Source organism: Odocoileus virginianus, chromosome 1, assembly GCF_023699985.2.
Source record: "Odocoileus virginianus isolate 20LAN1187 ecotype Illinois chromosome 1, Ovbor_1.2, whole genome shotgun sequence".
Lineage (NCBI taxonomy): Eukaryota > Metazoa > Chordata > Mammalia > Artiodactyla > Cervidae > Odocoileus > Odocoileus virginianus.
Genome location: NC_069674.1, coordinates 61,861,287 through 61,888,786, shown reverse-complemented (window position 1 = coordinate 61,888,786; position 27,500 = coordinate 61,861,287). Strand labels below are relative to the sequence as shown.

The 27,500-nt window shown below is 34.8% G+C and overlaps 1 protein-coding gene across 1 annotated transcript in view; it reads right to left on the bottom strand.

The window, feature by feature from the left end:
• The window catches only part of FOXP2 (forkhead box P2), a 579,712-nt gene that overhangs the window by 53,589 nt on the left and 498,623 nt on the right, over positions 1-27,500 (bottom strand). Inside the window, exons 7-11 of the mRNA XM_070468584.1 lie at positions 22,723-22,860; positions 21,650-21,781; positions 19,985-20,147; positions 5,102-5,315; positions 3,246-3,350 (exon numbers count right to left, since the gene is read on the bottom strand). Of these exons, the coding sequence (XP_070324685.1) occupies positions 3,246-3,350; positions 5,102-5,315; positions 19,985-20,147; positions 21,650-21,781; positions 22,723-22,860 (752 nt within the window). The remainder of the gene's footprint in view (positions 1-3,245; positions 3,351-5,101; positions 5,316-19,984; positions 20,148-21,649; positions 21,782-22,722; positions 22,861-27,500) is intronic.

Sequence of the window (27,500 nt, the reverse complement as noted above, 5' to 3'; positions counted from 1 at the left end):
ATAACAACTTTCCATTAAATATTCTGTCTCTACTACCTTTTCTACTGCTTTTCATATAGTGTTAAACCTTAAAATATTAAGCTTTGCAATAAACCTAACTCATTTCATCAACTAATTACTCTTTAATAGACTGATATTTTATTGACACTAACCATTTTGCCTTTCTTCAAAGAATATTTCTATCTTTGCATCTCAGACCACATTTTGTTTATTGGCATCTGCACATGCAGGTTCAAAAACACTTGTCTGCCAACTTGAATGTTATATATTGTAAACCTTTTGGTTTAAGCTCTTACAAGTCAATCCATCTATTACATTCAAGCTGACATAAGGCCAATGGAATGATAATTAATTCTGCAGACAAACTACACTAAAGTTTTGTTGGATATTATTACACCTTGACATTTATAAGACAATAATGAAGAACTAGTATTAAATCGTTTTAGTGATCTTAGATCCTCAAAGAGTGACTAGAAAAACGGTTACCTTCTCTGAACAACCTACTTCACAGTAATTCAAAAATTTTCCTAGACACCTTTTAATCTAGAATTTCTTTTTTATCTTTTATTTTTCTATTTTTCTGCTTTCATCTTTGCTGTTATAAATAACAGTTTCTAATTTAGTCTTATTTTTTAATCCAATAGAAAAAACCTCATTGAATATTGAAGAATACATATTACGCATATGTATACATGGCTAAGAATATGGATGTTATTCATAAGCAATTGTCCTCTGATGGCTTTTTATTTGGTGCTGGGCAAAAATTGAGGAATTCTACCACTTTTTATGGTGATGCAATGTGAGAAAGCGAGTTTGGGACTCAGTATATTTTCTACTATCCTTTGCTACTAAACATATGCAGGATAAATAGTAATAATGGATAGTTTCCTTTACGTGAATCCAGACAATGGGTAAGTTGTCTGATACCAAAGTACAGCTCAAGCTATACAACTTATTTCTAGTGCATTTTAGAAATAAAAATGCCATAGCATTTTCTCAAAAAACTTTTATAACAAACACTGGGTACCACATTTCTGGAGAATGTATGTACAAAAAACTTGCGAGTTAAAAACTTTACAGCTTTTTGACTTGCCTGACATTTTCCCCTCCAAGACTCTCTAGTCTCTCCATTACTACAAAAGAAAAGCAAAATCTTCTTTCCAAGAAAATCTGTATTAACGGTAATGCCTTCTTCAATTCACTTTCCACACAGACACTTAAATCAACTTTTTTTTCCTGAGTAACTGAAATTAATTTAATAAAACATATCATTTTATTTCTCTTCAAATTTCCCATACACAACAACAAAAAGACAATACCAGTATAAAAATACATTAAATTAATATTTCATTTTAGTACCATATACTGGCATTAGCTCTATTAACAGAATCTATCACATTTATTTGACTTAGAGAATCTAAGAGCATCATGACAAAAATGGACTGAAAGCAGAGCCCTAAAATCTACTGTCATGTGTTCTGTCATCCCTATAAAGTTAATGGGCTGGAAAAATGGTCAGTCTTTGGAACCAAAGTTGATATTTAATTGAAAGGAAATGCTTTTTTAATTGTAACTTCTTCAGTTTTATTTTTAAATACTAGCATGAATATGAAAAAGACTCATGGAGGGTAAAATGAGAGTTCATATTTATACAAATTTGAGATGGATAAAAATGATTATTTCCATGTGCCATAAAGGAAATTATATCGAAAGATATATATTTTTTCTTAAAGCTTTATTTTTAATTTTGCTAGAAATAAGAACTTAGAGCAATAAAATGTATGATGACTGAGCAATAAGGCTTAAATTGCTATTCTTAAGAAATAGCAGCATAAGTCCTCTAAATAATCTTAATGATAAATAATAATATATCAATCAGAACTAATATATTAAAATGAAGAAATATGAAATTAGTTCTTCAAAGAATGAATATTCTTATTTTCTGTCCTTGTTTTAACAAATATTATTTTTCTTAGATAAGAAATCTTCAGCAAAGTTGCCTAATATTTGAAGGGCTCTTTTTGCTTAGAACATTTGAATCGGCTTCCTACCCAACAAAATGGCAGCTCACAACTATTCTGGATAGTGCAAATTTTCTATTAAGGCCGTGTACAAAGTCCACAGTAATATAGGAAGCATTTTTTTCCTTTAATTGGTCAGAAATTAAAAAAAAAAAGTTAAAAAATTCCTTGTGGAAGTCTTCGTGTAATTCAGTTATACAGTTACTATGATGTCAAGTACTTGGGCCTTGCTGTGAAGGTGCTTCTGCTCTATACCCTGTAGTATACCATTTGTAAACACATCTTTTTGATGTTTCTGCCAACATCCTGGCAACAAAGCAATGCAATTTCAAATGAGCTAATTAACTTAATTGTTGATGAAGCATGAAACAGTTCATTGACCCTGTTAGCTGCTCCATGACAACATAAGAGTCTCAGCCTGTGAAGTTACTCATCTCCATAAACCTATCTGTAGCTCTCTGTTTAGGTCTCTTGCATTCTGAAATTGTGGGTGGAAAATGTTTCATGAAAGATGCATATTCTCATTTGAAAAAGAACCTCTTAGGAATTAAAAAATATTTTATCACTGTATGAAGAAATTAAGGATATACAAAGTTTTGATTTTAAGTTAGAGAAGTCTTTACAGTCTATCAAACAAACTTAGGGCCATCTATGTTTCTTTATGATTCTCAGGGCAGCAAGTCACAACATGGAAAAAATACAGCTATCTTAAAATTTCAGCTATGATTAACTTTCAGTTTTTTACTCTTAGTAAATAAATACATTAAACATTATTTAAAGTAAGAAATAAAAATTCTGCAATAAAAATAAGCCTTTAAAATGTGTCTTTTGTTTAAATGTGTGTCTCTATAAAACACACACACAGACATGCACACATATGACTTCTCACATAATCTTACTGGAAATTTTTATAGAAAGCTCAAAATTTAAGTGAATCCTACAAACATATCTTTCGATTATTAATGACACTATTATAGTAGTCTACTTTTTATTATTCATTCAAAGACCTTTCGTGAAATTTTCTCATGAAAAGTAAAGATGAAGAGTTAACCTTCTTAGCCTGAGTTTGCTAATCCACTCGTTGAAATACACAGAAAACATACAGAGTGCCTTAGGATGGACCTTTATTTTCTTTCTTCAGCTTTCTTTTGCTTATTTACAGCAAAACTGCCTAAAACTCCCATATAATCCACTCCCTCCACTAAAAAAAAGTAAAAAACCTACTTTAAAAACTGTCCAAAATCTTCACAAATGCTTTCACAGCCTGGCCATTTGCAAACTCCATGGCCGTAGAGAGTGTGGGAGGCTCCAGTCTCCTCATGTGACGAGCTGTAGCAAGAGAACACGACGTCAGATTCATCTCAAAAAGCCATAATCGCTGCAGGCTGCTAGCGCCTGTCAGGTTACGATCAGTGACAAACAGGTCAAAACAGGTCAATTCAGCTCAGAGCAGTCAGAAAAATTTAATCGTTCTATTGAATAGTTCAACTGCCAAGGCTAGATGATGTTCCAATTAGAGGAGAAATAAAGCCAAAGATGACTGTTAATAAAGGATGAAAATCTAAGAGGACTGTATAATATCATATGCTAATCCTGCCACATGACCTTAATGTAACATTTACCTCTAAATAAAAATATATATTCATATGTGGTCAAGTAAAAAAAAAAAAAAACCTGTGTTTTTAAGAAAGTAATAGGAAAATCACCACAAGATTTTTGATATGCTCTTTTAGAGATAATATGGACCTTTAGAATCATTTACATTGTTTAATATTTATGTGTGAATCATATATATTTCTGCTAGTTACAGTTGATCAAAAAATTCTACTTTGGAATGGTATTCATTAGCTATCCCTTTTACAATTAGCCAAGACTTTTGATAAGTGAGTATTGTATCAGATAGATCCTAGAGATATCAACCAACTTCTCAAGTATATAATCATCAAATTACTCTCAATTAAAACAACAGCATGAAAGCATTCAAAAGCACACCATTTTACAATAATGAAATCTAACAAGAAAAAATTTTCATGATACTCCAAGAAAGACCAAAACATCACCAAATTATAGCATTATATTTTAACTGTACTGTATAAATGCATGTTTCTTTGGAAAAATACTTGTTTATGAGAAAAGAGTTTATTGCTGACAGGCAGGTATTCACATTACAGAACATTGTCAATCTACTACACTGAAATATGAATTTTATAACTCTACATCATATGGCATTAAGCCACTCTGTAAAGAAGTCCTATACTTATGTTCCATGTTTTAAAAGGTATTTTTCACTGAGCAATATTTTACCTTATATATTTTATGTAAATCACATTAAAGGATCTGATTAGGTTACCATATGCCTGCATAAATAGAGTTAAATGGATAAAAAGTATATGGGTAACCCTTTTACAAAGGTACTTTTTATACAACCAAAAACACTAAGTTGAAAAAAAAGATCTAATATAATGTACTTAGTGTCGGTAACTGAAATCTAAATTTTTCTTTAGGAATTTTGATGCGAATTTATCCAGGGCATTACCATAAGTTCATTTTAATTATATATTTATAACTCTTCTTTCTTCTGGTTTATGATACCTGTGTTTGCATACTTGTGTATATCTATTCTCTGATTTCTAAGCACATGGTTGTAACATATATTAAGGGGGATATCTATATATGTACATATACATACATATATATATTACGCATCTTTAATTATTTGAAACTCATTCTTAAGTTTTAAAATGGTAAGAAGATTCTCATTTCAGCAATCAAGTTAATCATAGCATCTTTTGACATAATAATTCTACATGCACTTATTATAAAATAACTTTCTTCAGGAAATTCCCCATTCTATCCATCATTCTATCATTCCCCATTCTATCCATCAAACTGCTGGCATTTAAGCTGTTTTTTTTTTTTTCTGATGAAATAATATATAAGATAATTTAAAAGTTTCTACCTATTTAATTTTCTGTCCTACACCTTCTGCCTCTGTTAAGTACAAATCATTATCTTTCATTTTACAAATAGTGAAAGTAAAATTTGGTGATAAGTAACAAAATATATGTCATGAAATTTACCTGTCTCGCCTTGCATTTAGAACTGAAGACTGTCCATTCACTATGGTATGATGGGTTATTGGTGGTGATGCTTTGGAAGTGGTGGAGGAGGTAGTCGAGGAGGAATTGCTAGTAGTGAGGTCTAGCCCTCCATGCTTAATGCCATTGTCTTCCATACTGTGAACTCCAGTCACTTCTTTCCATAACTGCTGAATTTCGGCAGGACTTAAGCCAGCTATAAAATGAAAGGAAGCCCCACTAATATAACAAAGTAAAGTTCATATAATGACCTTAGTATTATTACTGGATTGATGCAAACAACAAAAGTGATGTTACCAGAATAATTAATATATGATGATAAATCAGTTTTACATCACCAGCACTAAATTTTTTTCTCTTTAATAATCATTTATCTGTTAAAGACTACCAATTCAAGACCACTATGAGAAATAATAGTATTGGTGCTAATACCAAGGATCAGTTGAAAAAACACAGCAAGTTCCATTTGAAAATTAAAGTATTGGACTTTCAACAGTATTAAAATTAAAATTATTGGACTTATATTTATTGCTAGTATCAGTGAGGAACTAAAAGGCAAAGACACTTGGAAATAATACATATAAAAAGAAATTAAAAAAAAGAAGGAGGGAAAACACAAGTGTCAGAGGAAAACGGTGAACACTCAAAAGAAAAATACATTTGACAATTATCAAAGTATTTTGATCTTTCCCAGAGAGGCAAAGGAAATAACTGAATTTCATTTTCAGGTCCTAAATAAGCCAATATGTTTACTTAAATGGATCAATTAAGCATATAATATCTAAATTTCTCCTCCATTTTATGACTGACAGAATAAATCAACTACTCATTTTAAACAACTTTCTGGTTCAGATTATGCAAATTTACCTGATTTATGAGAAATGAAAAGAGAAACCTTAGGTTGCTATGCTTATCACAATTTCAAACAGTTTTACCAAAAGCTGTCATTTTGGTGATTCTGGCTCCTCAAGATTTTAAGACATATCCTGAGACTAAAGAAATGATAGGATGGCTCAGATTCTCAAAGTTATTAAAAGTTATTTTTTTCTATGAAAAGAGGATGCGTTAATAAAGAAAGGTATTTCTGTTACAAAGGAAATACTTTCTATATAAAGATCATTAACGACTAATTTAATTCTAGCTTTAACCTAAGATTCTGAAACTTTCATGACTGTGACATTTTGTTGCCTGGCTGCATGTGTTTAGGTGTCTTAACAGCAAAACTCCATGAGCAAATCCTTTTCTGCGGAGCATCAACACACCCTCGGTATCAGAACTTTCACCATCTCGTCTGCTGCCTCTCGGTCACTTCTTGCCTAGACACTGCTATAGCTTCCTGACTGTCTTCCTGTTTTCACTTTGCCTTTGGATCATTTACTTTTCATCTATCAGCCCAAAGTTATCTCTCTAAAAGTAAATTAAACCATGACACTTCCCCAGCAAAGCTTCTAATGGCTTCTGAGAACACTTAGAAGAGGGTAAAAAAAAAACTTACTGCAGCCTATGAGGAGCTGGCACTTATTTTTTATTTTTATGTTACATGCATTTTCCTTATAATTAAAAGAAGTTTGAAATTTATGAGTAAAAGGTTTTGTTTTTCTTTTTTTTCCAATTTTTGTTGGGCTATAGTTGGCTTACAATGTTGTATTAGTTTTTACTGTGAGGCAAAGTGAATCAGTTATACATAGACACTTATCCCGTCTTTTTAAATTTCCTTCCTGTTTAAGTCACCACAGAGTACTGAATAGGGTTCCCTGAGTTAAACAGAATGTTCTCATTAGTTATCTATTTTATACATTGTTTCAATATATGTCCATCCAAATCTCCTGATTGATCCCACCACCTCCTTTTCCCCACTTGGTGTTCATAATTTGTTCTCTACATCTATCTGTGTCTCAATTTCTCTTTCACAAATAAAATAATCTATAGCATTTTTCTAGATTCCACATATATGTGTTAATATATGATATATGTTTTTTTCTTTTTGAGAAAACTTAATTTCACTCTGTATGATAGTCTCTAGGTCCATGCACATCTCTACAAATGACCCAATTTCATTCCTTTTTATGGCTGAGTAATATTCCTTTCTACATAGATACCACATTTTCTTTATCCATTCCTCTGTTGTTGAATATTTAGGTTGCCTCCATGTCCTAGCTGTTTCAAATAATGTGGCAATGAACACTGGGGTGCATGTGTTTTTCTGAATTATGGTTTTCTCTAGGTATATTTCCAGTAATGGGACTGCTGGGTCATATGGTAGTTGTATTTTCAGTATATTATCTGATTGTTATCTATGTCTCTGACCTCATCCATCACTGTCTCCCTCCATTTCATTCTATTACATAAGCCTTCTGCTATTTCTCGAATGCATCAAATATTTGCTCCCTTTCAGGATTTTGCTCCAGCTATTCCCACAACCTAGGCCACTCTCTGGTTGGAAATCTTCTCACAGCTTCTTCCCTCCCTTCATTTAGGTGGCTCAAAGGTCATTCCTGTGAGAGGTCTTTGAACACACTATCAACCACTGCCCCTCCCTACCTGCCTTTTATCAGGACTTATCTACTTTCTTTCATTTACCACCCCTAAGCTATATTATTTGTTTTACAGTCTCCCTCTACCATTTACTAGGAGCAAGGATTTCTTACTTTACTGGCAGACACTCAGTTCCTAAAACATTGCCTAGTATGTGCTCAATCGTTGTTGATTTAATTGATTAAAACAGGTTCATACAGTTCTGAAAGACATCTTAGTTACTATCATACATAAATATTCTGTTAAAGGGCATACTATTGTGGGTTGGCCAAAACCCCCCAAAAATTTGTTAGGGTTTTTCCATAACATTTCCTGGAAAGACCTGAACGAACTTTTTGGCCAACCCAATACTTATGAGTATTGCTTTCCAGTAAGGCAAAAGTCTAAAGAATTATAAATGGTACCATTTGATCCTACCAGATTGAGTGGCTAGTAACATTTTATATTTTGGCTAAAGACATATATTTCTGAGACTATAGTTAAGATGTTAATAATAATTTAGCTTTCAGATTTTATTAATAACTTTGGTAACCTACATATTTACTTACCTTAAAGTAGAATTCCATTATACTATTCATTTGCATTGAAAATTAGTGGTACTACCACGGTATCACAATGATAGGATAATAAACAGAAGGCACGTAAACATTTGATAAATCAGTCCAAATAATGGTCCTTAATTAACATAATATTATATTTTAACAATATTAAATATTTATATTTTAAATAATTAATGTTTGAATATTTTAAGTATTACAGATAAGGGATAGAGAAAAATAATGTCAGAAAGGGATTTCTGTTAGTAAGAATGGCTTCCCAAAGAGTTTACATATTCAAATCACTTGGGGATCCTTTAAAATTTCCAGTGCTTTCACCACAGCACCAACAAATTAAGTCATAATTTCTGAAGTCAGAACACAAGCATCAGTAGTTTTTGAAGCTCTATAGATTACTCCAATTGCAGATAACCTGGGGAGCATTTTTAAAAAGTAAACTATCACACTGCTCATGAGACGTTTTCACATCAACTTGCTTAGTTATTTTCTATGGATACAAAACTATTTTAAAATATGAAACAACTAGCTGATCAACTTTGTGCCATTTTGAAGGTTTCATGAGGTTTTTTTTTAAATGTTTTGATGATTTGCAAGAATTAATTCACTTTTTCAGGCAGTATTATAACAAATTCAGCATTTTATTCTATGAAACAGTACTCCCTAAATGCTGTGAGTCTAAGAGATCTCAGAGATCTGTTGTCTCGATTTAGGAGACCCATGGCTTATGTAAGCAAGTAAAACAGTTCTGAGATGTTTAATAACAGAGATATCTTAGATCTCTTTCTTTAACTCAGTGTTTTTCAAATATGTAAGGAAAAAATAACTCAATAAATTTTTTTCTACAATTACACTAATTTATTTCAGGATCAAATACTAAGTATAGGCTTAGTATTCCAGTGATCTCTAGCCTAGATCTCTTCCTTGAATTGCAGGCTGCTTATCTGACATCTCGCTGTGACCCTAACAGACTCTCCAGTCTTACGTGTTCAAAACTCAGTTATACTCCAACTCACTCCTCTGGCCGATTTCTTTGTCTGATTTATTTAACAGATATATACAGTGCTACTCATATGTCAATCAATTTGCAAAGCCTTCATAAATGATAACTGATGTAACGCCCAACCACTATTACTATCATCGTTACTTTCATTTTAGAGATGAGGACACTGAAGTACAGGAAGATTAATTAACTTGTTCAAGAGCACCCTCATATTTCTAAGGTCACAACTCACATAGCCCCTTCCCAGGACTCCTTCCCTAGCTATCTTGTCTACAAGTTCAATTTCTCCCATCTCATACGGTTGCTTAAGTTTCTCTGATCCTTGCTTTTTCATTTTTCTCCTTAGCAGTTACCACTGTATACTGTATTTATTGTCTGTCTTCTTCACTAAACGGTAAGTTTTATAATGGCAGGGTTTACTATTGGTTATTGTCAAAGATTTATCCCCAGAGCCTATACAAGTGCCTGCAACAAGTGAAAATTCAATGATGCTAGGTTAAAAGATCTGTTCAATTGATCACAAAATTAGGGTACTGGCAAGTACAACCTGGGATCTGGTAATCAGTGGACTAGAGCATCATAGAATAATAATCAACTTAAAATCTTAAGTGAAGATTATTCACTTTCCCTTAAAACGGTATTTCAAGGATGTATACATGCAATAAGTTTAGTCCAGTCGCTCAGTTGTCTCTGATTGTTTGCAACCCCCATGGACTACAGCATGCCAGGCCTCCCTCTCCATCACCAACTCCTGGAGTTTACTCAAACTCGTGTCCATTGAGTCCGTGATGCCACCCAACCATCTCACCCTCTTTCGTCCGCTTCTCCTCCCTCCTTAAATCTTTCCCAGCATCAGGATCTTTTCCAATGAGTTAGCTCTTCTCATCAGGTGGCCAAAGTATTGAAGTTTCAGCTTCAGTATCAGTCCTTCCAATGAATATTCAGGACTCATTTCCTTTAGGATGGAGTGGTTGGATCTCCTTGCAGTCCAAGGGACTCTCAAGAGTCTTCTCCAATACTACAGTTCAAAAGCACCTGTTCTTTGGCGCTCAGTTTTCTTTATAGTCCAACTCTCACACCCATACATGACTACTGGAAAAACCATAGCTTTGACTAGACAGACTTTTGTTGGCAAAGGGATGTCTCTGCTTTTTAATGTGCTGTCTAGGTTGGTCACAACTTTCCTTCCAAGGAGTAAGCATCTTTTAATTTCATGACTGCGGTCACCATCTGCAATGAATTTGGAGCCCCAAAAAATAAATTCTCTCACTGCTTCCCATACTATTTACCATGAAGTGATGAGACCAGATGCCATGATCTTAGTTTTCTGAATGCTGAGTTTTAAGCAAACTTTTTCACTCTCCTCGTTCACTTTTGTCAAGAGCCTCTTTAGTTCTTTGCTTTCTACCATAAGGGTTGTGTCATCTGCATATCTAAGGTTATTGATATTTCTCCTGGCAAAATTGATTCCAGCTTGTGCTTCATCCAGCCCAGCATTTCTCATGATGTACTCTACACATAAGTTAAATAAGCAGGGTGACAATATACAGTTTTGATGTAATCCTTTCCCTATTTGGAACAAGTCAGTTGTTCCATGTCCAGTTCTAACTGTTGCTTCCTGACCTGCATACAGGTTTCTCAAGAGGCAGGTCAGGTGGTCTGGTATTCCCATCTCTTTCAGAATTTTCCAGAGTTTGCTGTGATCCACACAAAGACTTTGGCATAGCCTTAACGCAGAAGTAGATGTTTTTCTGGAACTCTCTTGTTTTTTCGATGATCCAACAGATGTTGGCAATTTGATCTCTGGTTCCTCTGCCTTTTCTAAATCCAGCTTGAACATCGGAAAGTTCACAATTCACATACTGGTGAAGCCTCGCTTGGAGAATTTTGAGCATTACTTTGCTAGAGTGTGAGATGGTACAATTGTGTGGTAGCTTGAGCATACTTTGGCATTGTCTTTCTTTGGGATTGAAATGAAAACTGACCTTTTCCAGTCCTGTGGCCACTGCTGAGCTTTCCAAATTTGCTGGCATATTGAGTGTAGCATGTTCGCAGCATTATCTTTTAGGATTTGAAATAGCTTAACTGGAATTCCGTCACTCCACTAGCTTTGTTCATAGTGATGCTTCCTAAGGCCCACTTGACTAACATTCCAGGATGTCTGGCTCTAGGTAAGTGATCACACCACTGTGATTATCTGGGTATGAAGATGTTTTTTGTACAATTCTTCTAAGTATTCTTGCCACCTCTTCTTAATATCTTCTGCTTCTGTTAGGTCCATACCATTTCTGTCCTTTATTGAGCCCATGTTTGCATGAAATGTTCCCTTGATATCTCTAATTTCTTGAAGAGATCGCTAATCTTTCCCATTCTATTGTCTTCCTCTATTTCTTTGCACTGATCACTGAGGAAGGCTTTTTATCTCTCCTTGCTATTCTTTGGAACTCTGCATTCAAATGTGTATATCTTTCCTTTTCTCCTTTGCCTTTTGCTTCTCTTTTCAAAGCTATTTGTAAGGCCTCCTCAGACAACCATTTTGTCTTTTTGCATTTCTTTTTCTTGAGGATGGTCTTGATCCCTGCCTCCTGTACAATGTCATAAACCTCCGACCATAGTTCATCGAGCACTCTGTCTATCAGATCTAGTCCCTTAAATCTATTTCTCACTTCCACTGTATAGTCATAAGGGATTTGATTTAGGTCATACCTGAATGGTCTAGCGGTTTTCCCTACTTTCTTCAGTTTAAGTCTGAATTTGGCAATAAGGAGATCAGGATTTGAGCCAGTCAGCTCCCAGTCTTGTTTTTGCTGACTGTATAGAGCTTCTCCATCTTTGGCTGCAAAGAATATAATCAATCTGATTTCAGTATTGACCATCTGGTGATGTCCATGTGTAGAGTCTTCTCTGAGTTGTTGGAAGAGGGTGTTTGCTCTGACCAGTGTGTTCTCTTTACAAAACTCTATTAGCCTTTGCCCTGCTTCATTCTGTACTCCAAGGCCAAATCTGACTGTTAGTCCAGGTATTTCTTGACTTCCTACTTTTGCATTCCAGTCTCCTATAATGAAAAGGACATCATTTTCGGGTGTTAGTTCTAGGAGGTCTTGTAGGTCTTCATAGAACTGTTCAACTTCAACTTCTTCAGCATCACTGGTCGGGGCATAGACTTCAATTACTGTGATGTTGAATGGCTTGCCTTGGAAACGAACAGAGATCATTCTGTCATTTTTGAGATTTCATCCAAAACTCTTGTTTCAGACTCTTTTGTTGACTATGATGGCTACTCCATTTCTTCTAAGGGATTCTTGCCCACCATAGTAGATATAATGGCCATCTGAGTTAAAATCACCCATCCCAGTCCATTTTAGTTTGCTGATTCCTAAAATGTCTATGTTCACTCTTACCATCTCCTGTTTCACCACTTCCAATTTGCCTTGACTCATAGACCTAACACTCCAGGTTCCCATGCACGGTTGCTCTTTACAGCATCGGACTTCACTTCCAACACCCGTCACATCCACAGCTGGGTGTTGTTTTTGCTTTGGCTCTGTCTTTTCATTCTTTCTGGGGTTTTTTCCCCACAGATCTCCAGTAGCATATTGGGCACCTACTGACCTTGGGAGTTCATCTTTCACTCTCCTATCTTTTTGCCTTTTCATACTGTTCACTGGGTTCTCAAGGCAAGAATACTGAAATGGTTTGCCATTCCCTTGTCTGGTGGACCACGTTTTGTCAGAACTCTCCACCATGTCCCGTCGTATTGGGTGGCCCTACATGGCATGGCTCATAGTTTCATTGAGTTAGACAAGGCTGTGGTCCATGTGATACATACAATAGTATATACCAAAGTTTTAAAGTTATGTAATTTAACAATTTCATGCCCACAAAAAAAATTGAGAAACCCTATTTCCTTCTGTATGGTGACTTGGGTTTGTTGCTATTCACTGCCAGGACTACAGAGAAGCATTAAAAGGTTTCTTTTCTCAGGAGTTGAAAGAAAAACAATAATTCCTAATCAAATTCCATATAATACCACAGATAAATCAAGTAATTCTTTATTCCTAGAGTCAGAGTTTGTAGAGTAACTACTAGGTGCCAAGCACTGTGCTAAGAATTAATGAAAATTTGGTGATTCATATCTAGATTCATATCTAGATTATACATCCTTCAGGCACACATAATTTAAAAATTCCAGTGGTTTCACATACTGGTAAAAATTATTAATACATGAGCAGCTCTCTCACACTCAAAAATAAAAATAATTCTTTCCATATCCTTTTATTTTCTACATTCAGTAACAATTTTTAATATTAAGTAATTTTAATATGGCATTATGTAAAAGTCAGTCTACTTGAATTAATTAACTTATTTAATAATGCTCTGCTTATTTTCTAGGGTTATTCAAAACTAAAAATAATAAAAGTATACTTTTATAGAGGTATTGTATTATTCATATGCTATATTGAACCAACCTGATATAAAATAATTTGAATTATTGAATTATTAATTTTTACTTTTCATCTTAAATGTTATAATTTGAAAAACCAGTATACACACATGGGCAAAATAACTGAATTTTAGAGAAGGGTATGCCTTGCAAAGTTAAATTTCCCTACGAGTCCTGACCTCTGGGTCCCCAGAAGTCTCCAGTGGCAACAATTATTGCAGTTGCTGAGCTGTCCCTCAGAGAGTCATGTGTTGATTTATAATTTGCCAAACCTAACATCTTATTGATCTGTATTTGACTAGCGGCTTACTATAACCTGTATGCAAAATGCCCATGTTTAAAATCTATTTTCAATGAGAGGTGTACCAAATAAGCATTTTGTTCAAATGCTGAATTACAGGGAGTAAAACTAGCTATTTTGTTGAAACCGAGAACAAAGGCAAGTATCTCAACCAAAGTAAGGAATTTCTAGGATACAGGAATACATCTGACATAAAAAATGTTCTTGCTATTATTTAACTATTAAAATGTTCATAGTTTGATATTCTCTTACAAAAACAATGATTTCTCATTTTTCTTGATTATGATATCTTAATGTGGCAAAGTTGATATTCTCCTTTAAAGTTTTCCTACAACTCATAAAGAATTGACAAATAGAACTGTTTTAAAAACATATAACCTAAAGAGCATTAAACCCAGTTTAATCTCTATCTTCCTATCTCATTTAAATTTTGACAAAAACTAACTCAATATAGTTTTAATATTTCCCTATGTATTTATTTACCCCTGTTAGCGTTTTTAAAGCCTAATTTTTTTAAGGGCTTCCCTGGTGGCTCAGATGGTAAAGTGTCTGCCTGCAATGCAGGAGACCTGGGTTCTATCCCTGGGTTGGGAAGATCCCCTGGAGAAGGAAATGGCAGCCCACTCCAGTATTCTGGCCTGGAAAATTCTTGCCTGGAAAATCCCATGGACGGTGGAGCCTGGTAGGCTACCGTCCATGGGGTCGCAAAAAGTCAGACACGACTGAGAGACTTCACTTATTATTTTTTGAGTCAATTTTTTAAAACTTAAAAAAATAATTAACTTATTTTTGGTTGTGCTGGGTCTTTGTCGCTGCACTGGCTTTTCTCTAGTTGCAGAAAATGGGGGCTACTCTCTAGTTGCTGTGTGCTAGCTTCCCATTGCAGTGGCTTCTCTTGTTGCAGAGAGCCCAGGCTGTAGGGTGTGGGCTCATTAGTTGCAGCTCCTGTTCTCGAGAGCACAGGCTCACTAGTTGTGGTGCATGGGCTTCGCTGCTCTTCAGTATGTCGGATCTTCCCAGATCAGGGATTGAACCTTTGTCTCCTGCATTAGCAGGCAGATTCTCTACCAATGAGCCACCAGGGAAGTCCCCCTAAGTTAGTTTTTAATGCATAACAGCATTCACAAGTAACTCGCAAAGTTTTAGTCCCACAGTAATAAATTTTCATTCAAACTTTAGCTCACTGATGGAGTTTCCAGGATGTAAAACTCCAAAGATTTCATTAAGTTACAAATAGAAGGTTTATTGGTATGTGAAAGGGAATACTAAGTTGGTAACAATAATTCTTCATGACTTACATTGTTCATAATGCTAGTACTATTACCCTTATTACATATATGTTCTATGTAAGCCCATTATCACAGATTAAGCAAAAAATCAAGGATGCCAGAATGGTGTTGAAGTAGGAATTTGGCTATTTGGAGTTTCACAAGCAGAGCATGAAGTCAAAGCCAAATAGCTGACTTTGACTGAACACATGCCAAAGACGAACTTCAGCAGAGTCCTAACTCAACATAAAAGACATTATTATACTTTATTTCAAAATATATCTTTTTTTAAAATTGTTCGACAGTTCTCTGATTCCAAGCTCATCTAGTTTGACAAAGTGTTAGTTCAAAATTGCACTGGTTGGTTATCCAGAATTCCCTGTTTGGTCTCTCAGATTGGTAATGAAAATGTTTTAGACAGACAGCTATTATAAATTCAAAAATATTTTAAAAGTTGGAATGAAACATGTATGTATATGTGTGTATGTGTATACACACATATGTACACATATATGTATGTGTTTTTGTTGTTTGGTTGCTCAGTCATGTTCATTTCTTTGCATCCTCCTGGATTGTAGCCCACCAGGCTACTCTGTCCATGGGATTTCCCAGGCAAGAATATTGGAGTGGATTGCCATTTTCTTCTCCAGGGTATGTATGTGTATATATATGTAAGTTTCTGGACTAATACTAAATTTGTGAATATGTACTGTGTATTGGGATACACTGACCTCTTTCTTATGTCAAAAATATATATCAAAGTTTAAAGTGCATGTCACAATAATTTCATATTTTTTTAACCTTTTAATTTTTTAATCCTATTTAAGTACCATAGTAAACAAGGGTACTATGTTATGAAGATATGTCACTAAATAATTATTAGTTGACATTTAAAGTACACTATGCATTAAATAGTTTTACAATCAGTAGTTTATTCAAGATGGATTTACAAATCCATCCTTTCTTATTTCACTCCTGGATACCAACAGTCACTCTATATACAAACTTAGAGATCATAATTTAATTGTCTACTTCACATTAAAATCCAGGATTGTAGAAACGGTAGTAATGTTCATGATGACTTTAAATGCTCAGTATTTAAAATGCCTTACTTTAAAATGATAAAATATAACATTGCATCATTTTGCAATATTGAGAAAAATCTCTGTGAATCTCCTTATCAAAATTATAAATTTCTAATTCTATGTACAAATTTTTATACAGTTGAAAAAAGTCATAGCTTTAAAAGTAGTCTGAGCAAGCTGTGTTAAATCATGGGGATAAATATTGCTAGTATAGCATATTTTTAAAACTACAATGAGACTATTATCATTGCATATTAATCCTACTTTGTTTTCATATGGTTATTATTTGTGACTAATTAATCAAACAACCAAAAACCTCATGAAAAGTTAACTGAAAAGCTGATAAAAAATAATTAAAACATTTTTGTTCAAAACAGCCAGTAGCTGAGGCAAAGATTCATCTTTTTTACTTTTACAATTACTTTTTTACTTTCTCCCACTTTAACTTTGAAATTCCAAGAGTGTGCTATGAATTCATGTTCCTTTAGTGTAGCTGGTTTATCTGACACATTCCTTCTGAGTTTGGCTGATGAGTCTCCACAATGGCACTTCCCATATATTTATCTAAACAGTTGAAAACACAGTGATGACTTTCATCTTTTTTTGTTTGGACCTTGAGATTATCGTACTAAGAGAAGTAAACCAGATAGAGAAAGACAAGTATCATATGATATCACTTATATGTGGAATCCAAATGAAAAATGACACAAATGAACTTATATATAAAACAGAAATAACCCCACAGACATAGAAAACAAATTTATGGTTACCAAAGGGGATAGGGGAGGGAGGATAAATTAGGAGTTCAGGATTATACATACACATTACTATACATAAAATAGATAACCAACAAGGACTTACTATATAGCACAGCAAACTACAGTCAATATTTTTTTAATAACCTATGTGAGAAAAGATTCTGAAAAAGAATATATGTGTATATATATATTCTTTCTATACATATTTTTGTGTATATATATATGAATCACTTAACACGTTAAACTATCACAACAGTGTAAGTCAACTCTATTTCAATTAAAAAAATGTTTAAATCCATTTTCTGCTCAAACCAAGATTGCTCAAATATTTTCAGTTTTACTTCTTTTCCCTCAATATCTTCCACTCTGTGTGTTTTATTTCTCATGTGTTTTATGGAGATACAAAAGGAAGAAAAGTAAGTGGTGATCGATCACTTTATATAGTAGAGAAATAGTGAATCATTACATTGTGAAACATCAGGGACTAATTCAGGGTTGTAAGTCAATCTTTTCATGACGTATGTAAGTCAAATCACTATGCTGCATACCTTAAATTTATAAAGTGCTGTATATAAATTATATCTCAATAAAACTGGAAAAAAAAACAAGAAAAACAAAGGAGATAATTCTACAAAAAAAAAAAAAAAGCTCGGGAATAAGAGAAAGCTTTCATTTAAAACCTATTAGAATGGTTATATCATAATGAATTTCCTTGTTCACAAGATATTTGTATGTTTGATTTGAAAGAATGCAGTTCAACAAATACATTTTATATGTTACATTTTGTTTCTATGAGCATTTTAAACATTTTTAAAATGTTTGAATGGTTTTACTCAAATAAAATCATGCTGGTTTATTCCAATTCTCTTTGGAATGACACAGAAAAAATGGTTTTACTGCCTTGTTTTTCTTTCACAATTTAAACTTAATCTCTCTTGATTTCTTCAGAGTGATGCAAGCAGGTGAAACAGAGGCTCTAAAGTCAAATCAAAGAGGAATTCTGGGGAAATTAAGCCACAGAGATAGTAATTTGATAAATAAAGAGAAAAATATCTACCATGGTATTTTTTAACAATGTGCACAAAACAAAAACTTGAATATTTAAAAGGCTCTTTTTTTTTTCTTTTTATTTTTTTATTGAAGGATAATTGCTTCACAGAATTTTGTTGTTTTCTGTCAAACCTCAACATGAATCAGCCTTAGGTATACATATATCCCCTCCCTCTTGACCCTCCCTCCCATCTCCGTCCCCATCCCACCTCTCTAGGTTGATGCAGAGCCCCTGTTTGAGTTTCCTGAGCCAGACAGCAAATCCCACTGGCTATCTATTTGACATGTGGTAATGTACGTTTCCATGTTACTCGCCTAATTATAATTTTTTTGTATACTTAATCATTTTTTATTTTCTTCAGTGTCTCCTATGGAGGCAGAAAAATGCATAGTGAGTATTACTACAAAGTGAGCTCCACTGGAACAAGCATAAATGATTTGAATTAAAGTTCATTTGGATTAAAGCTTATTCCAACAAAATCCTAATGGAAATTAGAATATGCTTTCCATTATATTTATAGATATATGAATTTTACCAGTATTGAGAATTTTAGCACACAAAGAACCATTTTGTTTACTATTCTGTTTTCTTTTTTTACTTAGAACCCTTTCCATTTCCCCAGTTGAGTCCAATAATGAATACATACAGTTGTATATTTGTATGGTATTGTGTTATTGAATTATTAAAGTACATCCAAGTTTTTCTTATTAGAAAAACAAGAATACAATTGACAACTTTTTAAAGCTATAATTCACATTATAGGCAACATCATTTTAAAGAAAGGAGGATCAGTATGGTCCAGGATGTATGAGGAGGTCCCCCAAGCATAACTTGGAATATTCTCTGTAGGAATCCATAAAACCTCCCTTTTAGATGTCGGGATTTTAGTGTGAAGATTAGAAGCATCTATCTTTTTCTTAGCAGTTGTTCACCAAAACTCCTATCAGCTCACTTATGTTAAATAAAGTGTTGTTAGCCTTCTCACTAATCCAATTCCCTGCAGATCTTCAGTATGTATTTAAGAGCTTGAATTGTGCTGTTCTTATACATTTTCTTCTATAAAACAAATAAATACACATTTAATATCTAACAGAGCACTTGAAAGCAGTTTACCACACACTTAAAAAGCAGTGTGTAATAAAAATCTCTGAGTCTCAAGACAAAGAGACATGCAACCATGTTAACAATCATATTTTTTTCAATTTTTATTTTATAAAAGGGTATAGTTGAATTACAAGTTGTCAGTTTCAGGTACTCAGCAAAGTGACTTAGTTATACATATGCTGCTGCTGCTAAGTCGCTTCAGTCGTGTCCGACTCTGCGCAACCCCATAGACGGCAGCCCACCAGACTCGTCTGTCCCTGGGATTCTCCAGGCAAGAACACTGGAGTGGGTTGCCATTTCCTTCTCCAAGTTATACATATACCTGCATCTACTCTTTTTCAGATTCTTTCCCCATATAGATTATTGCAGAGTACGAGCAGAGTTCCCTATGCCATACAGTAGGTTTTTATTGATTATCTATTTTATATATAGTAGTATGTGCAAGTTAATCACATACTCACAACTTCTACTAACTTTGGGTCTTGCTTGTTCTCCTTTGTCCAGCTGCCTTACTTGTAAGATTAGGTTGTTTGAGATTTTTCGTTTCCTAAGGTAAAACTGTGTTGCTGTAAACTTCCTTCTTAGAACTGCTTTTGCTGCCCTGCAAAGGTTTTAAGTCACTGGGTTTTGTTTTCATAACAATCATGTTTCAATAATAAACATGAAGGTCATAAAACATTCCTCAAGGGATGATGCAGACAGGCCACACAGGGACAGAAATGCAAGCTCAGAAATGACATGTGCACCATGTTTGGAATGTACCTTGAGGCAGCGACTGGACTGGGAGTGCTGCCTGGCCAGGTGGGATGGAGATGAGTCCCTGACGCTGAAGGCTCAGCAGATGCTGCTGCTGCTGGAGTTGCTGCATCTGGAGAAGCTGCTGCTGGAAGACAAGCTGCTGGGCTGCCAACTGCTGCTGCTGCTGCTGGTGTCAGAAAACCCAACCCAGTGAACGAAAGGCAGAGTCTGTGCAAACAGTGCTCGCATGGAAAAACACACACTCGTTTCATTGCCCTGGTGCATGTGTGAGTGTCATCCCACCGTCAAAGTTCAAGGGAAGAATGTGAGCGAGTTCTAGATGTTCAGTTGCTTTTCCTTCAAATACTAACACAGCAGCAGAGAGAGAGGGTAGAACAAGGTCTAGAGAAAGTGTGTCACAGTGGTTCAGATGTTTTAAATGGGCTTATTTCAGATGATAATAAATTTATTTATACTCAAAGAATGACACTTGATGGAAACAGTCAACTTCAACAGCACTTTTTATTTTTTTTCCAACTCAGTAAGTTTGATCTGCAGAAGTCCATGACCGTAGTCTCTAGTGATCTATTAGTAAACTGGGATGTAGCCTTCATAGGACAGGCCTGTTAGCTCCCTCTCTTCCTCTTCTCTCTTACTGGAATATATTAAAGGCAGAATTATGTTCAAGGCCCAAAAAAGTGCCCTTATTATAAGGAAAAGTATAAGTTCCAATTTTGTGAGGCATTACAAGACAAACCAGACTCCTTGGACTCAGGAGGGTATGAGAAAGCAGTCACACTTCAGAGAAAGACAAGCTGCTGTGGAAGACCTTTCCTTTTTAGTTTGGGAAAAAGAGAAACTTCTGATGCGCTCACTGGAAAACAGACTGCATAATGGAGCAAGTCATGTGGATTGCCCAAAGCCTCCGGAGAAATAAGGGAGCAATTTCTATTCTGTAGTTGATGGCTGTCTGAAATTCTATTCACAAATCCAAACAGAAACAAAGCCTCAGGGGGTCAAAACTGTTTCCTGTACGTTTGCATAATGGGCAGCTTGAAGACAACAGCTCTGATACCTGCTGATCAATTTAACTACTTCAACATGTTTTGTTTGTATTATGTTTATATTTGATGCAGTTTGCTGACAAGTGCAAGCTAGGCCTGAGAAGTCAGCTTGTCAGTTTGATTTATGAGCATATCAAACTGGAACTTTCTACTCGCCACTCCAAACCTACAGTAGCAGTCATTAATCAGGGGCCTGTGACTTTGAAATCTGTGCCCAACCACTTTCTCCATTTTCCCCCCACAACCCCCAACAACAGGCTCAATTTGCATGCGTGTTCTCTGAGCTGCACCACTGAGAAAAACAAGGTTCCCTCACCAACTCAGATTCTCCGTGCATGCAAGATAACCAGTACTTTGTCCACCGCACAGCTTGCTCTTTGTACACTGTGATTCGTTAGTGAACATTAGACGACAGCAGCATTGGGTTATAACTCTTAAGTCCCATGCTACAAAAAAGGAGAACAGGAGAGTTCCACTGTCACTGCTATTAAGCTCAGTACACATGCATAACAGTGCATCGTGGACAGCAAGAGCCTGGTGATGGGAAGATCAAAGACTGCCCTGGCCTCTCTGTGCCCTTCCCAGCCTCGCGCTCCTCTGAGTGCAGGAGCTGGCCGGATCCTACCTCTTTTGCTTGCTTTCCAGGATGCGGCTGCTGCTGCTGCTGCTGCTGCTGCTGCTGCTGCTGCTGCTGTTGCTGCTGCTGCTGCTGTTGCTGCTGCTGCTGCTGCTGCTGCTGCTGTTGCTGCTGCTGCTGCTACATTTTTTTTTTCCCCAAGCCAGTTCTGAAACTGCAATTCAGAGTCCAAAATATCCTAAATGAAGGGGTATAGAAAAATCTGTATTCTAAAGTGCTAGAGCCAAATGAATAGCCTAGATTATTATATCTGCCATCTACTCTACCATTTATAAGAACCAACTACAGAGTTACAGAAGATCAGGGTGACCAGTTCTTACCAGGAAAAAACTGTAATCCATCAGATGGACAGAAGAACATCAGAGTTAGAAATATAAGTAGTTGATCTGTGGTCACCATCACAGAACATAGCAAAGTAACTAAATCTATAAGAATTCAGCTAAAGCACATTATTTTCTCTATGAAAAATTAAGTCTATGACATAAAGTCCACTTCATATAAACTTGAGGCTCCAATAATATATATACATTAGGAACATCAGTTTTTTTGTTATTTGAAAAAGATAAATCTCATGAGTTGATGGCTCAGCTGCTCAACTTTGTTATAATAAGTAGATACTTCTTTTCCTAAATTCCAAATGAATTTTGAAAAGGAAAATTTGAGATGTTACTTTCTCCATTGTAACAGAAGGTCAGTATCACTTTCATCCTTGTGTGAACTAAAAGGAATATTGGAGGGTTAGGAATTTCAAAAAGAACAATCACCTGGAGGTCTCCCTGCATTTTTGCAGGTAAGTCTACAAAGCCAATGCACCTAAGCATTTAAATGTCAATTTATCTCATGATGAAATGACACTTCTTTCGGCTCTTACTCTAGATGTTAATGACTTTAAAAAGACTAAGGGGTTTAAATTTTCCTAAGCAGTTCTGCAATTACAATGCTACATTTACATTCCAGGATACAGACAAGGCGTCCTTTCCAGCGGAGAAAGAATTTGTCATTTATGCCCACGGCACTGTCAGCGCAGGCGCCAGCGCTCCGGGGTCGGTAGCCCACGTTACCTGCTGCAGCATGACGGCCTGCTGCTGCTGGAGAAGGGCCTGGAGCTGCTGCGGGGACAGGACTTGCTGCTGGAGGATCTGCTGCATCTGCTGAGGGGTGATCACCTGGGGCGTCATCATGGCCACCGACACAGGCACCTTAATGGGGACAGACGCGGGAAGAGCGGGTGTCACCAGACGCCGACCAGCTTCGGAGCCCTCTCGGCATCTCTACCAAACCCTTTCTTAATGATGACCGACCAGGCTTATAGAATTTCTGTTATATTATTTAACTATTGAATAACGGCATTAAGGTACCACAGTATTTAGACACTGGGTTTTCAAAGGCATCAGATATTATCAGATTCCACCTCTTATGTATTATGCTAAGATGTGTTGCTTTGACTAGCATAGTTAGAAATAAATAATAACATGTCAGCTTTCTCAATACTTCATAATAATCTTTATCAATGGCACAGTGCTACAAGTTAAAAACCTTTTGAAATAGTTTACTGGTATGATTAAGATAGATGTAATAATGATTAAACAACTGGAAAAATACACATTTAAATATCTGTTATCAAAGCTAGTAAAAAGAATGTATGTGCAGTGTACTTACTCATAAAATAGAACCACCATCTTCAAATTATATATATATATACATATATATATATGTTATACTTAGTACTAGAAAAATATACACAGTAATATATATTACTACATGAGTACATATAGTAACTAATATAGGATATTTGTTTATTTACCTATACACCCCCAGAAAATAGCTACACATATAGGTCCTCTCAAAGAAAGGATCTTAAATTTAATATTATAGCTTATCCTTTAAGCATTTTCTTATTTCAAGCTAACTAAACTTATACCAGGAAGTCCGGAAATATAAAGATTACTCAATGGCTATTCATTAATTTGAAAAAAAGTTAAGGTATTTTGCTCAAAATGTCCTTTCTACCATTTACTTCCCTTTCAAAAGTTGTGAAAATTAAAGAGCTGAAAAGGATATGAGGAGAGTGAGAAAGAAATAGAACAGAAAAATGAAGCAAGGAAAATGCAAAGTAAGGGAAAAGCAGGGAGAAAGTCTGAGAGAAAGTCTGTGGAGAGACAGGTAAAGGTAAAGGCTGCCAAAAGAGGTGAACAAGGAATCCTCCTGCACAGAAGCCTGAGGTATCCATCTGCTCAACCGGATGGTAGTCACACTCTATGAAGACATTGCTTATACTAATCAGTAATCAGACAACTTGTCAACTTGGCAAGTTTGCAAACTTTGAAAAAGCAATCACTTTCTTTCCTAGAAAAAACGATTCATTTTTACTGTAAATAAAAGCAAGTATTTATATAAACACTGCTTTTGAACAAATTCTTAGAACAACATGTCTTTGAAAAGAGAAAAAAAGAACCATAGACATGGTTCACAAGTTATCCTGAGTCATTTTTAACACAGTTCAAACACTTTGAGTTTGGCACTTTATGTCATAAAGAAAGGAGAAATTAATAATGAAAACAAATTTAGAAGAAAAAAAAAGGAAATTCAGGGTGAATTAACTCCTCTCTCTCTCAAAAGAAGAGAAACACTTATACTTCATATTTCATACTAAAGAAAGAATATTTTCTACTTTGCTATCTTGAAATATGGATTCATTACATATCATTTTGTAACAATAAGGGAAAGGATCATGGAATAACAGAAAGGAACTCAAAAATGATTTTAAAAAATGTTCCTGAATTTTTTAGAACATACTCTCATACCTTTAGATTACTGTACTTGAAAATATCATAAGGCTTTCTGAAATGTATGCTATAAAATTAACTGGGCCAATAGGTGTCGATCTGTTGAAAAATTTAACGGACAGTTTGCTTAATTGTTCTTTGATAAAAAGAAATGGTTAGAAAATAGTTTGGGAAAAAAAAAATCTATATACAAAAAAGCCTTTTGTTCCAGTAATCATTTGCCTCATACTGTCTCCAAATAACAAGGAATCAAACTGAAATGAAAGAACAGAGAAAGAGAAGTTAACTTTTAAAAGGGTTGCCAATTCAGATAAACAGATAAGTCGGTAGCTAGATCACATATACGCAGGCAGTTCGACACATACGTAGATACCTTCTATAAAGTCTATCATGTGATGAGAAGCTTGCCACATCTCTTACCACTTTTGAGCATATGGAACGCTTTCACTTAAATGATATCTGTTTGCAAACAAAAGTACATTATGTGTAACTGATAACAAATGTACTTGGTAATAAAAGTTTTATGAATGCAATAATACAATGCAAGTTTTCAGTCAGGTTTCACCTTATATAAATTATATTACCCTATGTCTTTTGTTCCTAGTCTGACTGATTTGATGTATAAGCAAGGCTTAAACAAGTTTTCTATCTTTGCATTCTTTAGAGATCATTAGCCCTTTCCCTTGGAGAAGGAAATGGCAACCCACTCCAGTGTTCTTCCCTGGAGAATCCCAGGGACGGGGGAGCCCGGTGGGCTGCCGTCTATGGGGTCGCATAGAGTCGGACACGACTGAAGTGACTTAGCAGCAGCAGCAGCAGCCCTTTCACCATGGTTAAATTAACTGTTTAATTCTTAAAATGATTTGTGAGTGTTTTCCTTACATTTAAAAGTTAATGACATAAATAACCATCAAATCAACATTATTCTAAAATCCTATGTATCATACTTATGTGATATTCTGAAAATGTTAAGCATTTTCAGAATGCTTAACTTACTATCTAGGACACTGCCATCTAAAATTGGCAAAATACAGATATAAAGATGGATATGTAGGGGGAAAAAAGGCAACTAACTGAGCATTCTACTTCCATATGAACTAAACACAGGCTGTAATTATATTTATAGGAAAGCACAAGTGCACTTCTGAGGGATTTCTAACATTACAAATAAGCCAGTACTATCACCTGTAAATCCACATTACATAAACTCACCCAAAATAAAACATTTGGGGCTACTAAAAATTAAAAATATTTTATTAAATAGAAAATTCATTTCTCCTACAACAAATGTCAATTGCTCCACTGGCCTTGTTTAGAATATGCAGAATTTCTCCACTTTTAAGTGAAACATTCTAAGTTACACATTTCCTTTATTCTTCCTTTATCACTTTTGTTACTGTTACATTGCATTTTTTTGCTACTGCAAGCTACTTTAGGGATTCACTGACAAAGATGAATAGAGATTAACTGAGTACATAACATTTTTTGAAGATTATGCCACTTTATCAATATTTAAGCAGGTAAAAAGAGCATCAGATTTAAGTCTATGGATAACTTTCATATATAAATATATACCTTTGCAAGTTAAGTGCTAAGCTTAAGGAAATATTTTCCACTAGATATATACTTCTATTCTTGCAAATACTCTAATGAGAGACCATAATTTAGACGTGATAGAGGAGGGGAGGGAGATGTTTATCTCATGTTTTCTGGTGACAAGGCAAATAAAAGTCTGATTAGGTCTAAAAAATACAGTACATTATATAGTACATTATGCACCTACCAAAAGGAACAGCTGGTTTAAAATGAGTGTCCCAGTGAAAACTGTAGTCTATCAATTAAACTCTTCAAGAGTGAAAAAAGGAGACACAGTCAACTCTGGTTGAGACTCTTAATATTTACTATACTGACAGAACTAAAATTCCCACAGTGATGCACAAATAAGGTTTTCATTTACCCTTATTTATTTTCTCATTAGCTGGATTAAGCATAAATGATATGTAGCTCTGTGTACCAAGACATACGGGGTAAAGACAGGGTTATATATTCTGAGATGAAAGAGGGGAAATTATGAAACTTGAAATGAGTCAAAATGGTACAAGCTGAAAGCATTTAGATATTATACTAATATAGATTGCTAATGACTTCACATGTTTTAAGAAATAAATTATGCCTTTACATTAAACTTCTAAATGTACCTCATTGAAAAGGTTAAAATCTTAAGGGACAATGCAAAGATCATGTCTCCCTTCAAATGAAACTTAAGAGTTAGTGTAAGACTTATAAAAATGGATCAAAATATTTTATTTGCTATAATAAGCAAATCCTCATTTTACAATCCAGTTCAGCTGAAACATTTCTGAATGTGTTGCATTTGCATATTGAGCATGTCACTTAATTAAACATCCCAATTATGTATGGGTGATTGGAAAGGTTCTTAGCATAATGTTAGCCAAATTCTTTCTTAACCAAATGTGACCTTGAAAAAATGGCCACAACCTGTGGATGAGACTTACAGTGGGAAACTCTTACTTCCTTGTTAACATGGTCTGCCAAATACTGGTTCATAGATCCCTTTATTCCTCGCCTAAAATTTGAAGACAAATTAAGTCCTGACCTCCAGGCCCCAGTAGTTAAAAAGAAAAAAACAAACAGAACTCTATCAGGATTAACTACTTGTATAATAGATGAAAAACTGGTTCATATGACAGTATCTGCTTCTGTTTTAACAGATTTATTGATAGGAAATATGTGACTGTACATTTTATGATAATTTTATCATAATTTCTGTTTCTGTTCACTTCTTTTTTCTCTATACCATCTGTATCTATAGTTTATTTTAACATAAGAAACTACTGTACTGCATCACCAAACTTGGTCCAAATTCAAGTCCTGGTTACATGTATAATGTCCATCATAATAATAGCCCTTCAAAAGCTTCCTGGTTTTCTGGTATTAGAAAGAACTGACAATGAATTGAGAGGCATTTGTAAGCTTTTCATCAAGTACTGAACAGGAGTATTTAAAGAGATCTAAGATGGACAGTGCACATT